General features: G+C 35.8%; 1 protein-coding gene across 1 annotated transcript in view; it reads left to right on the top strand.

Annotated features, from left to right (window-relative positions):
- TMPRSS15 (transmembrane serine protease 15) overlaps positions 1 to 15,229 on the top strand; it is a 142,735-nt gene that overhangs the window by 55,215 nt on the left and 72,291 nt on the right. Inside the window, exons 11-13 of the mRNA XM_055567777.1 lie at positions 6,755 to 6,860; positions 7,166 to 7,316; positions 9,685 to 9,820. Of these exons, the coding sequence (XP_055423752.1) occupies positions 6,755 to 6,860; positions 7,166 to 7,316; positions 9,685 to 9,820 (393 nt within the window). The remainder of the gene's footprint in view (positions 1 to 6,754; positions 6,861 to 7,165; positions 7,317 to 9,684; positions 9,821 to 15,229) is intronic.

The following is a 15,229-nucleotide window of genomic DNA, read 5'->3' on the forward strand; positions in this document are numbered from 1 at the left end:
GTAAGTATATTTGTCACATAAGTGAGATATTAGAACTGGATTTCAGGTGGAAATATTAACATTAAGATAATAAAATTTGACTGAGAACACCAGAAATTATTGGGGATTATTAAGGAATAAGGAACTTGTAGTGAAGAGACCAACTACATATACCTTGGATGCATGTATTCATAATATTTGTTATTGTTGTTCAGTCACTAGGTGGTGTCTGACTCCTTTTGACCCCATGGTCTGCAGCACACCAGCCTTCCCTGTCCTTCACTGCCTCCCAGAGTTTGCTGAGATTCATGTCCATTGAGTTGCTATCTAACCATCTCATCCTCTGTCACCCCCTTCTCCTTTTGCCTTTATTTTTTCCCAGCATCAGGGTCTTTTTCTAATGAGTCAGCTCTTCACATCAGGTGGCCAAAGTATTGGAACTTCAACTTCAGCATCAGTCTTTACAATGAATATTCAGGATTGATTTCCTTTAGGATCAACTGGTTTGATCTCCTTTCTGTCCAAGAGACTCTGAAGAGTCCTCCATCATCACAATTTAAAACCATCAGTTTTTTGGTGCTCAGCTTTCTTTATCGTCCAACTCTCACATACATACATGATGCAAAAAACTGTAGCTTTGACTAGATGGACTTTTTAGGCAAAGTTATGTCTCTACTTTTTAATATGCTGTCATGGTTTGTCATAGCTTTCCTTCCAATGAGAAAGTGTCTTTTAATTTCATGACTGTAGTCACTGTCCTCAGTGATTTTGAAGCCCAAGACAATAAAATCTGTCACTGCTTCCACTTTTTTTCCTGCCATTTGCCATGAAGTGATGGAACTGGATGCCATGATATTAATGGTTTTTGAATGTTGAGCTTTAAACTAGCTTTTTCACTTTCCTCTTTAACCCTCACCAAGAAGTTTGTTAGTTCCTCTTCACTTTCTGCCATTAGAATGATATTGTCTGTCTATCTGAGGTTATTAATATTTCTCCCAAGAGTCTGATTTCAGCTTGTGATTCATCCAGACCAGCATTTCAGTGATTTACTCTGCATATATGTTAAATAAGCAAGGTGACAATATACAGCCTTGTCATACTCCTTTCCCAATTTTGAACCAATCTTTTGTTCCATGCCCTGTCTGTTGCTTCTTGACCTGCATACAGGCTTCTCAGGAGATATGTAGATGGTCTGGTATTCCCATCGATTTAATAATTTTCCACAGTTTTTTTTGATCCATGCAATCAAAGGCTTTAGCATTGTCAATGAAGCAGAAGTAGATCTAACTACAAATCCAGATGTAATATGGATCTTACAAAGTAAAGTGAAAGTTGCTCAATCATGTCCAACTCTTTGCAACCCCATGGAGTCCATGGAATTCTCCAGGCCAGAATACTTGTGTGGGTAGCCTTTCCCTTCTCCAGGGCATCTTCCCAATCCAGGGATAGAACCCAGGTCTCCGCATTGCAGGTGGATTCTTTACCAGCTGAGCCACCAGGGAAGCTCAAGAATACTGGAGTCGGTAGCCTATCCCTTCTCCAGCAGATCTTCCAGACCTAGGAATCGAACTGGAGTCTCCTGCATTACAGGTGGATTCAATTCAAAAAAGCAATGCAGGTGCATTGCTTTTGATCTTACCTGCTGAGCTACCAGGGAAGCCCATTTAAAAAACAAAGAAAATTACAAAAAGGACAGAATAGAAATTCATGCCTTTAGATGATTTTCTTAGACAAAATCAATCCTATAATACGTTTTACTATTGAAATTTCAATTCGATTCAAAAAACACATATTAAATGCTTCTTTTAACTAAACATGGTTCTAGGTATTGAGGACTGGGATCACACATCACAATTTCTACAAAGCCTTTCTGGAACTTCCAAATTAAAATCTTCCTTTCCATTAAGCTTTAAAGCACCTCTTTTATTTTTCCTATCACATGACCTTATATCTGCTTACTTGTTTGTTTCTTTTCATCACAATGTTCTCTTCAGGAACAAGAACCCTATCTTTTTCATCTTTGAGATGCTAGTGCATTTTCAGTGCCAGAATATAACTAACATGTAAAATTATTTTTAATTAATGAGTGAATGTCTACAGTTTTGACTCAATATGTCATTTTTAAATAAGTGATTGACTATATGAAATTGCTTATAACATAAAAATAGCCTGAGCACATGTGCTTTGTAATTTAATATTCCCTGGTGACTCAGATGGTAAACAATTGACCTGCAATGCAGGAGACCTGGGTTCAATCCCTGGGTTGGAAAGATCCCCTGGAGGAGGACATGGCAGCCCACTCCAGTATTCTTGCCTGGAGGATCCCCATGACAGAGGAGCCTGGCAGGCTACAATCCATGGGGTCGCAAAGAGTCAGACATGACTGAGCAACTAAGTACGTTGCTGCTAAGCTGCCAAGTCACTTCAGTTGTGTCCGACTCTGTGCGACCCCATAGACAGCAGCCCACCAGGCTCCCCTGTCCCTGGGATTCTCCAGGCAAGAACACTGGAGTGGGTTGCCATTTCCTTCTCCAATGCATGAAAATGAAAAGTAAAAGTGAAGTCACTCAGTCGTGTCTGACTTTTAGCAACCCCATGGACTGCAGCCTACCAGGCCCCTCTGTCCATGTGATTTTCCAGGCAAGAGTACTGGAGTGGGGTTGCCATTGCCTTCTCCAGAGCAACTAAGTATAGCAGCACATATTACATAGATCGATATCCATGTTTTAATAACCTGAAAATAACTAGCTGATCCAATGTCGATCGCAAATTACAGCTAGTAAGAGTGCACCTTTTTTATAGTAGAAATGTATCTGAATAATCCTGGTTCCTTAGAAAATGCACCCCAGGATAACAAAATACAGTTCACACAAATTACAGTTCATGAAGCATTTCTTAACAGGAATGTGACTGCTTTTGATCTATTTCTCTAAGAAATCATTGAAACTCCCACTCGAAGCATTCATTCACTCCTTTATTTAAGAAGTATTTTCTTGAGTCAAGACCTCTGGATGTATCTGTGAATAAAAGAAACCAGATTTTCTTCTCTTACGGAACACATTTTATAGCAAAGAAAAACAGGAAATAAGCGCTATGCATCACAAATCATTACATTTTGGGCGTCTGTTTAATGTTAATGAGTACTTAGGGGAAAATACAGAGCTTGGTAAAGCCAGTGGGGAGGGCAGATGTTGAGGTGTTTCTGCAAATTAAAATACAGTCATTAGGTTGAGTCTCATTGAAACAATAAGTGATACTTGAATCAAAACTTTAAGGGACATACAGATTACTCCAGGCATAGGAAACACGCAGAGTAAAGGCTCTAAAGGACGCATGCCTGACCTGCATGAAGGAAAGCCAGGAAACCAGCATTGCTGAAACAGAATCAACAGGGCCAATGGGGTTTAGATAATAATGAGTCTTCCATGGCTCTGCCCTTTTCCCCAGTGATGTGAGGAGCCACTGACATTTAAGTGTAGGAAGGAGAAGATTCACTTTGATTGGTAAAACAGTTTATGGAAGGGCAAGAGAGTTGTCAAGGAGACCAGTGAAAAGTTATCACTTAATCCAGAAAAGAGGCCATGGGACTCACATGTGGTGATATGAGGTCAGATTCTGGATATAATCTAAAAATAATGTTAACAGGATCCTGCTAAATTAGTTAACCAGTGTGACCCTATGGATAAAAATATATATATATGCTCTGCATAGATGGCCAATCTCATTAGACTTACATGCTTAAAACTAAATATTATGATATGCATCATCTTATGCATAATTATTCTCCTTTGAATCAGTGATTTCCCACAGCCTGGTCCCCTAGGGATAATTAGTAATCTGCACAGTTGAAGACTAACCCCCAAGTGATAATCACCCCCAACTCTCTAGAGAATCCTGACCTAAAACAGTCAAATAATTTGACCATTTTTTTCCCCTTAACTATAATTTAAAAAAAATTCTCTCTCACACTTGGACAAGAGTAGTTAGAGGGAAGTACAGAAAGCACCTATATCTATTGACTCTGACAGATGGCTTTTATGTAGTCGAAATCTTTGATGTTCAAATTATCATTTTCTCCTTTTATGTCATCATAATAAGAGAGAAAAATCATTCCACTGATATTTGAAGACTATAAGTACATTAGAGAAGAAAAATTATTTAGGCTTGCCAACAGATTAAATCACAAAAGAAATAAGATGAAACTGAGCAAAGTGAGACAGGTTGAATGTCAGGTGGAGGTTTTAAATAGTCGGGTTGGAAATGCAGTCTCAGGAGAAGGTTGTGGAGCAGGAGTTACTTAAAGTGAGATGAGTCAGAGCAGTTGAGAGCCCACCAGAGGCAGCAGAGTAATAAGAACGGATGAGAGGCCTTAATAGGTCCTTCCCAAGTCTCATACCGGTGATTTCATAATCTAGCAGTCATTCCCCTCCAAGGGGTACTTTTCTTCCAGCTTGCTTTTTATGTGTCAGACATCCTGCCTCTGAGATGGAAGGGAATTAAATCTTTCCTGCTGTTCCTCTTATCCATGCAGGATTTTTTTTTTTGTTCTTTACTTTCACTTTAAATGACAGGTAGGCCTAAATGAAACAGATAAACTTTGAATTAACATTGCTTTAGGGAAGAACAGCTAAGCCCCTTAACTCTGAGTCTTTCTGAAGAAGTTTCTCCTGGTGGAGCACCTGCTTTGAAATCTCTGTATTGTCAATGCTCCGTTTCTCTGTTCTTCTTAGAAACAAAAGCAACTGGTGGAGACATTGGTGCTGGAACAGGGCAGCAGCTTGGGGTGCTCAGCAGAGACCCATTTGTCCAGAACATTCAGGGATATGAGATGAGTAACAAAAATTTCAGAAATGGAGGAGTCACAAAAGAGCTAGAAGAGATGAAGAAAGTATTTTTTGTTGGCCTTTCTCAATGAAATCATAATCATTCCAATATTTGGGGACTAGCTAGCACTGTATAGTAGTAAGGATCATTAAAATAGAGACCCTGAAGTCATAGCTAGGTTTACATTTGAGCTCTGCCATTTAAATCTACTCTGTTAGATGACTCATCATTATTAATCATCTCATCATCTATCTCAGTTTCCTCATTTGGAAAGTCGGTTGATGACAATAGAACCTGACTTTGGAGGAATATTATGAACATTAAATTAATATGTTTTTTAAAATCTTAGGAAAATGCCTGGCATATGAAAAATGCTTTATACATATTAGGTATCATAGCTATTTTATTTGCATACCACAGAAACATTCAACAGAAACAAATTGGCTGTGATACAGTTCTAAATATTATGCCAGAGAGGAAAATAGTTATAGATTCAATTTTCAAAAGTATGTTAAGTCTTTGGGATATCTGCATTTTATTTAGCCTATAAACCTATTCTAAAATAAAAGTAATTTCAGTGTTTCAAAGTAAAATTGTCCTTATTTCCTTATCTTTCCTGTGATGTTGAATTTCAGAAAATAATGTTGCTCTTTAATATTGAGAGAACCTGGCTGAATTTGCACCATTCTCAATCTAAAACTTTTGATATTTATCTACCAGATTCAGTTAATTTTATATGCACCCACAAACTCACAAAGTGATTCTTAGAATAGTATTTTTTTTTTTTTTTTTGGAGAGGGCCCTCTAGTTTTCCAGAAAGTTCTACCCTCTCTGCAATCTCTGCTGTCTCTACATCAAAATCCAACACTACTTCCCTTTGGAAGAGAAGTAGCGCTATGACTTCTTTGGAGGTTGGAGTGTTTGAGGGGCAGAGGTTAGGTTCAGTTCATGAAGAAATAAGCAGAATAAAAGGCTAGATGGACGTTGTAGGAGAAACCAAATGGCTCACAAAAACTCACTGAATGCTTAACTTACAAATTTTGAAGCTGACTCTTGAGGTTAATTCCAAGAACTCTCAAAGATATTTTAAAAGAATTATCATTTAACCTATAATTCCCCATAGGGTTGTGGAAGATACCTATTTAATAATTTCAATTGTGTAGTACTTTAATAAATTTTAAAATAAAAAGCCAAATTAATGTAGCATGAATATATTAAATAATATTTAGCTAATCCACACAGAGAATTAAGAAAATGTACTAAATGTCTTTCTTTTATCCAAACTTCTAACAAGTTTTTAACATCACATATGAATATAAATATAATACACGATGGAATACTCTAAGTGACATCAGAAAAGTACAAGTGTAACTAAGAATTCAAGAGTCACATCTAGTTGGGAAGACCAAAAAGGATTTTCTGAAGATGTTAATTTGACTTAAATGACCTCAAAAATTAGTGACAGGTACAGTTGTAAGGGAAACTCCAGTAGAAGGAATTGAACTTTCCCTTGGAATTTGTATTTAAGTACTTGCCTTAAGTGAGTTAGTCCATCAGCATATCTAAATATCTTCATGGTCCTATTGTCTCTACAGAAGTGAATACTCAAACATCTAATAAATTGGAACTAAAGTGGTATTTGTTCAAAGTAATAAGATGAAACAGTCATGTGAACTCTTAGTAACTTAGATTTTGTTATATCCTTAGGGATGTTCCAGTTCAAGGCTATTGGGAAATCCTAAGTTGAGAAGTGACTTTCTTAAATAACAATTGATTATGGAAGTTGTCTTCTGGCTTCTAGTATAGCTCCTTTCCATTCTACCTAAACATGTTTCTTTATATTTTCATGTTAAAGTTGTGCTTTCCTGCTTATAAATTATGTAGAAAGAAAGCACAACCAAAAAATTGCTAATATTTAAGTGAAGCAAAATATTTTTGTTGTTTTTTACAGGATTTTACATTTCCACCCCAACTGGACCAGGAGGAAGACGAGAAAGAGTAGGACTTTTAACTCTCCCTTTAGATCCCACTCCTGAACAAGCCTGCCTTAGTTTCTGGTATGTTATAGACACATGTTAAGTAACATCTTATTTAATGAGTGATGTTGCTTTTCTTACATTGCCAAGCTCAAATTTTACTAAGATGTTGCCCCAAGTTTTAATGCATTAGTCATTACTTTTCCCATTAATAAAGTAGCAATACTAAAAACTTTATTTTCTCTAGCAGCTCCTTCACCCAAGAGAAAAGAGGTATTTGAGTGAAAGGTTTAGAAGAACCCTAATATATCTACATATATGTGAATATATGTATATATTTTTCTAATGTTGTAGGAATTGATTAATTTTGCTTGTTTCCAAATTAGGTATTATATGTATGGTGAAAATGTTTACAAACTAAGCATTAATATCAGCAGTGACCAAAACATGGAGAAGACAATTTTCCAAAAAGAAGGAAATTATGGACCAAATTGGAACTATGGACAAGTAACAGTAAATGAAACAGTGGAATTTAAGGTGGGCAAAACATTTTATAACCATGTATTTGTATTATAAAATGGTGATACAATTATAGTTTATGGTGATATGTGAAAAACAGTTTACTTTCTGTGTACAGCTAAGTTGTTTTCTCTTCTTTCCTGATCTTCCTCTTTTTTTTTTTTTTTTATATTTGAGTTCCCCTATTTTCAATTATTCACTGACATTAAAAACCACTTACTGAGGAACAATTTACTACATGGAAGTACTACTTATAATGAGCCATAAAATTCATAGAAAACTTGAAGGATATTTCAGCTTTCTTCAGCAACTTTCTAGCACAAGTCAACCATGTCTTCCTATTCCACTGCCTAACTAGGTTTTCCAGCTTTTCAAAAACACCACCTAAATGACTGCTACACTCTTCTAGGGAATCATCTTTTCCTGTTAGAACATCCACACCCACCAGTATCCCCACACGCTGCCCCATTCTGACTTACTTGCTATATATTTCCTCTAGAGACAAGTTCTATGAGCTGTATCATTGGGAAGTCTCTGATCACTTATTTCACTTTAGGGTGAATTAATTTTTCACATAACAGCTTAATATATTCTCTTCCCAAGAGTGTTTGCAATTAAAATATAGGATCATATAAGCTAATAGCTCGACCCAATTAAGAATGTTTTAATTGGGCAATTTCAGATACAAGAGTAAAACTTTCAGAAGATGTATGGACAGATATACAATGTTTGGACAGACATTGTGATCAGTGAAGATTCAGTGCTTTTCCTGTGACTTGATAAAAAGCAGGCGATAATCAATGACTCATTTGTATTCCTCCCAGCTTTCTTTTTTTTTTTCCTATCCTTTTTCCTTATCCTCTTTCTTCTGATTCTATAATTCTGTAAAGTTTTCTTTTCCGCCTTAATTTTCTGACAATTCAAGGAAAAGTAAAGGAAAATGGAGCATGAAGGAACAAAAAGATGGCAGAAACAGGAAGATAGGTATTGCAGTAACTAAATCTTGGGCAACACATGGAAAGTCTTAAAAGTCAAAAAATTCCATCCACTTTTTCATCAGGCAGAGTGAGAGGACTGAGTTCTAGAAATATTTACACCTTGGCTTTGCCACTTCAATTACAAAATCTTGAAAAAGTTACTTTATTCTATTTGACATTCAGCTTGTGTGTATCTGAAAGGAAAAGATAATTCTTACATGGAATAGTGTCTACCATGAAGTAGGTAGAATGAATGAACTAACAAGTGAATAGATGATTGTATATTGAAGTAGGTATAATGAGTGAACAAATGAGTAAATAGATGACTGTAAATTCAATTTAATTAGTGTCAGAAAAATTAAATAAGATAATGCATACAATGCACCTTGCATAGCAATTAACACATCAGGTATTCAGTTTATGTCTTTCCTTTCCCAGACAGGAGAGGATCCAACAAAGTCCATCAAAAATACCCACTGTTCTTAAGAACCTAATATGTTTCATCTGAACACTGGGCCTTTCTCCCAGGTCTGGGTCTATGTCCTCTGGTTATCACCTTTGTAATATATCTCACACAGACTTCCCAGGTCAATTATGACCAGTACCAGCAGGCATTCCCCACTCCAGCGGATCTTCCCAGCCCAGGAATCTAACTCTCTTGTGTCTCCTGCATTGGTAGATTCTTTACCGCTAGAGCCACTATCTGGCTCTGAATAACTATATCATATTTATATTTTCTCTTCTTTTCTTCTTCTCTCTTTTAAATTACCTAATCAATGTGTCTTCTCTTCAGGGTGGTATGCTCTAGGGGTTTCTCTGATAGCTCAGTTGGTAAAGAAGCCACCTGCAATGCAGGAGACCCTGGTTCAATACTGGGTTGGAAATATCCCCTGAAGAAGAGAAAGGCTACCCACTCCAGTATTCTAGCCTGGAAAATTCCATGGACTGTATAGTCCAAGAGATTGCAAAGAGTTGGACATGACAGAGTGACTTTTACTCTCTTCAGGGTTGTATGCTCTAGGAAGGCAGACAGCTACCTGGATTTTTAATAATGTTGTGGAAAGAACCTAGAATAAGGTTGCTGTCCCTGCAAGATGATGCGTATATGTGACAGAGTACAATGGAGCATGACAATATCATGAAAGAAAGAGCTAGAGACATAGAGAAATTGTGACGATGTTGCCTAACACAGAAAGAAGACACTAGCAAAAATTTAGACCACCGTGAACACACAGTTAGGGAGCTGGGATCAGCCGAAGGACCTTGAAAAGCAATATTTCACTGTGTGATAACTTGTCCACATTTACTTGGACATGACCATATTGATTCTCCAGAGAATACTGGGCTACAAGGAGAATCAATCAGAAAAGATTAAAGTGGAATCATTTTATGTACCTCTCTGATTACAGGTTGCTTTCTATGGGTTTAAAAACCAGATCCTGAGTGATATAGCATTGGATGACATTAGCCTAACATATGGGATTTGCAATGTGAGTGTCTACCCAGAACCAACTTTAGTCCCAACTCCTCCACCAGAACTTCCCAGTAAGTAACCTTAACATGTGTTTTCCCTAATTAGGTTATTAGTATTTCCAGGTAGATCTCTCTCTGGCTTATTTTTTAATTATCTTACCATAGTGCTGTCTTTTCACTGAAAATCAGAAACTTCAAGATATAAGTAAAATGGAAACTAGTAAAATATTGCACATTAAATATAGATCACCAATAAAATAATGCTGTGCATCCTGTTATGCTTCATGTTTATGATAGTTTTAGTACATTTTCATTTTTGAAAATAATTTAAGTGCTGATTGCCATTTTGTTTTCAATTTAATACAACCTAATGCTAGGTGTGGGGCTTCCCAAGTGGCCTTAGTGGTAAAAAAAAAAAAAAAAACAAAAAAAAAAAAACCATCTGCCAATGCAGGAGAAGTGAGAGAGGCAGATTCGATCCCTAGTCAGAAAGATCCCCTGGAGGAGTGCATGGCAACTCACTCCAGTATTCTTGCCTGGAGAATCCCATAGACAGAGGAGCCTGGTGGGCTACAGTCCATAGGATCACACAGAGTCAGACATGACTGAAGCGACTTAGCATGAACACAATGCTTGGTGCATGGATGGATTACATAAATTCTTCAATATTTGAAATAGTCATTCAAATTTTATAAATATTGCATACAAAGCACTTCGTAAGAAAATGTAAGATATATTAATAACCACTATTATATGAAAGAATAATCCATATAATATTAATTTATAAATTAATAAATAAAAAAGCAACATCTAACTATATGCCCCTAAAATTAATACATGAGAGACTTAAGTGGTAGAGTACTTTGGAGAAGAGAGTGTGAGCTGGAAAAAGCTTCAAGGAAGCACTAAGATCAAGCAACAGAATGACACAAAAAAATTGAAACAAAAGAAGGAAAATACCAAGTGTGTCTGTATGTATGCATGCTCAGTCATTTCCATATAATAATATTGACTCCAAAATTGTGTTCTTGACACCAAACTCTGGATCTTAATCACCTTTGCTTCACTGTTGTCTGGTTCTTAATACTGCATATATAGATCATCAAAAAATACTATTAGGTATAAACTAAAGCTTCTCTCTCTATCTCTCTCTGTTTCTCAGCTGTTTGTTCCTTTTGGTAACAAAAATATTTCTGCCAAACAAAATTTTAATACCAGAAATAAAGCTTGCAAATGATGGTGGGGCTAGTGATAGAGAAAATATCAATCTGAAACCAGTAATTTGGGCTCCACAACATTGTTTAAAAATAATTGTCTCACTTGATTTTGTAAAGGCGTCTCGCACCCTTCTGGTCTATTATAGAAAACTTTTTTTTTGCAAAAAGTATTACATCATTAAAATCATTGCTGATTTGATAAATAATTGCTATGGATACTAAACATTACCAACATCTCGCTATTCTGATACTGCAAACATTTAAAAAACAGACTGTCTTCACAATCTTTTCTGTTAGCTTGTTTCTCTATTTCTCAATAAGTTGTCAAGAAGAAAACTTTTCTAGGTGAAAGTAACATAGTTTCATAGAATTGATATTTTAAAAGTAGCCAAATTTCATCACTATACAAAACAGAAAATTTGAGATAACTTTGAGATAACTTTTATCTATCAAATCATACATATATAACTAAAACTTTAATTTTTTTGGTATTAAAACTTTATCTGTGTAATGCACAGTCCACTTAATCTATTCCAACATGAAAGAGAAAAATATAATACCTCAATGTCAAGGAAGCATGAAAAATACCTGCATATTTTCACCATACTGAAATTATAATGGTAGAATAATTCATCTGATTTTAAAATATAAACTTTAGAATTTGCCCAGAGTGTATCTGTTCCAGTTTCCAAATGGTTCACTTCAGGGCAATATTTAGCACAGCAAAAAATGTTAATTACCATCAAATGCATTCTGAACAATTTCATTCAAATGTCATTTGCAATTGGTTCAGTGAAATTCTTATTTGAGCAGAGCTTTTCTGGTTCCAGATCAGTGATTTGTTTAAGCAGAAACAAAAGAAACCATGGATGACTGCCTAATAGTCTTTTCTTTGGCTCTTAGAGAGCATTTAAATAAGAAAATATTGCCAGTCGAGTAACTGACTAGCTAAGGCCATTTTTCTCTGTTGTTTCTAGGGATTCAGGTTGTGCCCTGTTTCGGGAAATATAAGTTCAGTTTTCCAAACTGCAGGGATTCTTCTTTTTTTTTTTTTTCCTTTTATTTTTATCACTTGCTGCTATATCCGCTCTATCATTTTTGCCCTGTGACATTAGCACAAGTAATTTAAATATGAGAACTATATTGAGAACACTTTAAAAAGTAAACATTCCATTACACAAATACAATGCCAACTTGCAACACAATCAGAACGATTCATCACAAGTCCTTACTAAATAGTATGCACGCGTGTGTGCTAAGTCACTTCAGTCCTGTCCCACTCTTTGTGCCCCTATGACTGTAACCTGCCAGACTCCTCTGTCTATAGGAAGCTCCTCTGTTTATGGGATTCTCCAGGCAAGAATACTAGAGTGGATTGCCATTTCCTTCTCCAGGGGATTTTCCCCGACCCAGGGATTGAACCCGCATCTCTTGCAAACCCTGCCTTGGCAGGTGGGTTCTTTACCACCAGCGCCACCTGGGAAGCCCACTAAATAGTATAGATACATACAAAAAGAAATTCACATTTTAGCCCTGCCTTATTTCTGGACTCTTAAAACTAATTAAAAAAAAAAAAGAAGAAGCTAGTTTTAACTATTGTAAAACGGTTAAACAGTTTTTGCTGCAGTTTTGCTCTATTTGGACATTATTAAGCCATTTTCCATTTCCAAAAACAAAATAAAAGTTAATTTGGAAAGTTTCATGGGCTTGATATTATACTTAGAGCTAAATAATCTTTGACTCTTGTTATTCATGTAAAATTAATTAGTACCTACTCAATTATTTTATAATTGATGGTCATGTAGATCTGCTTGCCTTTTATATCATTAGTATGATTCAATATTCAAACTCTTAGCAAATTCCAAATTAACTGCACTCTTATGCTCCTATCAGTGTTTTTGACTATTCTATTGTTTTATTCTTTTACCTTGAAAACAGCCTACTTATTAGATCTATTATTGATTAGATTGCTATTAATTATAAATAAAATGAAAATCACTGGGAATAAAAATTGACCTTTATTGCCACAAATATAATAAAAATATTTATATCATGACTGGTCACTATAACCTGTGAATGGAAATAAAAATTTTGACTGAACTCCAAATTTTCTTTTTATATAGCAACCTAATCTTTTAAAATGTTGTCTGTAATATTGTAGGACTTATGTATTACTATGATTACAAGAAAATTCCTAATTTTAAAAATTAGCCCCTTTGAACATATTCAAATATCAATGTGAGTAGTATTTCTTAAACTGCACCTATTATTTCCCTCACATAAAAGTAGCCATCAGAAACCTATTTTTATCACCCTTATTTCTTGCTTGAAATATCTTGTCAGAAATAACTTTAATTTGAACCCTTTTATTGTAAGTGAAGGCCTGACTCTCCTCTTTTCCACTATACAGTAAATGCCTCCACATTGACACATATCTCATTTATGTTAGAGGTTTAAGCATGGATTAAAAATGACGTGCCTCAAGGAAAATATCTATCCCTGACAACCACTTTGCAAAATACTGCATATTATTTACATATTGCATGCAGTGAAGATCCCTACTGGCATAGGAAGAACTTACTCAGAAAAAAAAAAAAAAGAAAGAAAGAAAACAAGTCTTTGAGAGAACAACTCCAAAAAAAAGAAAAATGGGAAAGTTTAACAACCGTAACTGAATAGGGTTCCCCATATCAAGAGGCTATTTGACTCTCATTTTCTGGGTGGAGATGGCTTATTAAATGACACAGCAGGACCTTGATCTCCAGAATTACATTTCATGAGTCTTTGGCTCCTCTATTAAGAAGCACATGCTACATCTCTACTATAGCAACACTACCATTAAAATCAACTGTGTCATCATGTTTAGAATGGCTGAAAGTGCCTTTGCCAATTTCTTACAGTCATTTATATACCAGAAGTAACTGATACCCATCTTATAAGGCCAATGAACAGAGATACTTACTGATCAGTTATATGATATAAAATTACATTTGAAATGTATTTCAATAAGTACTTCTTACGGATTTTATTATTTTAAAAGTACTTTAAAGTGTTGAATTTTCCAAGATTACTATTCAGAAGAGAAATGCTAAGTCAACTGCCTGCCCTGACAGACTTAACAATACACTTAACAGCATTTTAGTTCTGATCGTGTGTTTAAGTCCTATGTACTCATCTACATATAATGTACTATCAAGTGTTCAAAGAGGTGAACATGTAATGCATTCTCCGAAATTTTGACTATTTACTATATGAGGAGTATACAATTTAGAAATTTTCCTGTTCCTTGAAGAGAAAATGAGAATGATGTTTAAACAACAGCATCCCTAGCCACCACACTGGGTATGGGTAAACTTACAAAGTAGGAAGAGCTAGCTTCCTCCCCGCCACCATCCTTCTTCAATCTGCAGTGTTACTTTTGTCCTTGTAGTTACATTCTCCCTTTCCATCAATGTCCTATATGATTGAAGGAAGAATTTCAAGGTACTTAGAATTATAGAAAATTACAGGCATTATATGTGGGGAAGAGTTGAGGTGTTTTAGTGGATCCCTTTTCAGGAATCCTTGCAAGACAACAAGTCACACAATCAAGGAGATGATTTGCTTCCAAGGGACAGCTGCCTGGGAGCTCGAAGTTTCTTCAGCCTTTCTCAGTGGAGAAACTGCCTTAGTTCTGAATTACCACTTTCTTAAGAAATTGCCCTTATTCTGAATTACCACTTTCTTTGGTTCCAATGTCTTCTTCAGCACCCTGTATACTCTGCTTTCTTCCTTCTATATCTGTTCATCATTGACTTTACTTTTTAGAGATCTCATCCACCTTCCCCTCTGTCCTCCTTCTCCTTGTCACCTACCCATCAAGTATATATCACCTACCCACCAAGTGCCTTTTACTGAGATGCAGTCTAAACCCTGTCTACGGCTTGGACCAGGTGGTTAAAATGATTCCATTTAATCAACCCAATAGGAGACAGTAACATACTGTGAGATGAGCTTGAGGTTAACTGAGTTGAAGCCTTGACACTAACTTAATGTGCACAGCATTAGCAACTAATGGAATACCTCCAAAGTCTGGATTGCCCATTTAAAACTGAAATAGTCATAGTAATTACCTATTTCACAGAGGTGCATTGAAAATGAGTACTGAATGTGACAGGCATTTTTCACAAATTATTTCTGGTTTTTACAACAACCTTGAAAATCTCTAATATATATCTAGTTTATATATGAGAAGACCCAGTCTCAAAAAGATGAGAAACTCAGA

The sequence above is a fragment of the Bubalus kerabau genome, chromosome 2, assembly GCF_029407905.1.
Source record: "Bubalus kerabau isolate K-KA32 ecotype Philippines breed swamp buffalo chromosome 2, PCC_UOA_SB_1v2, whole genome shotgun sequence".
In the NCBI taxonomy this organism is placed as follows: Eukaryota; Metazoa; Chordata; class Mammalia; order Artiodactyla; family Bovidae; genus Bubalus; species Bubalus kerabau.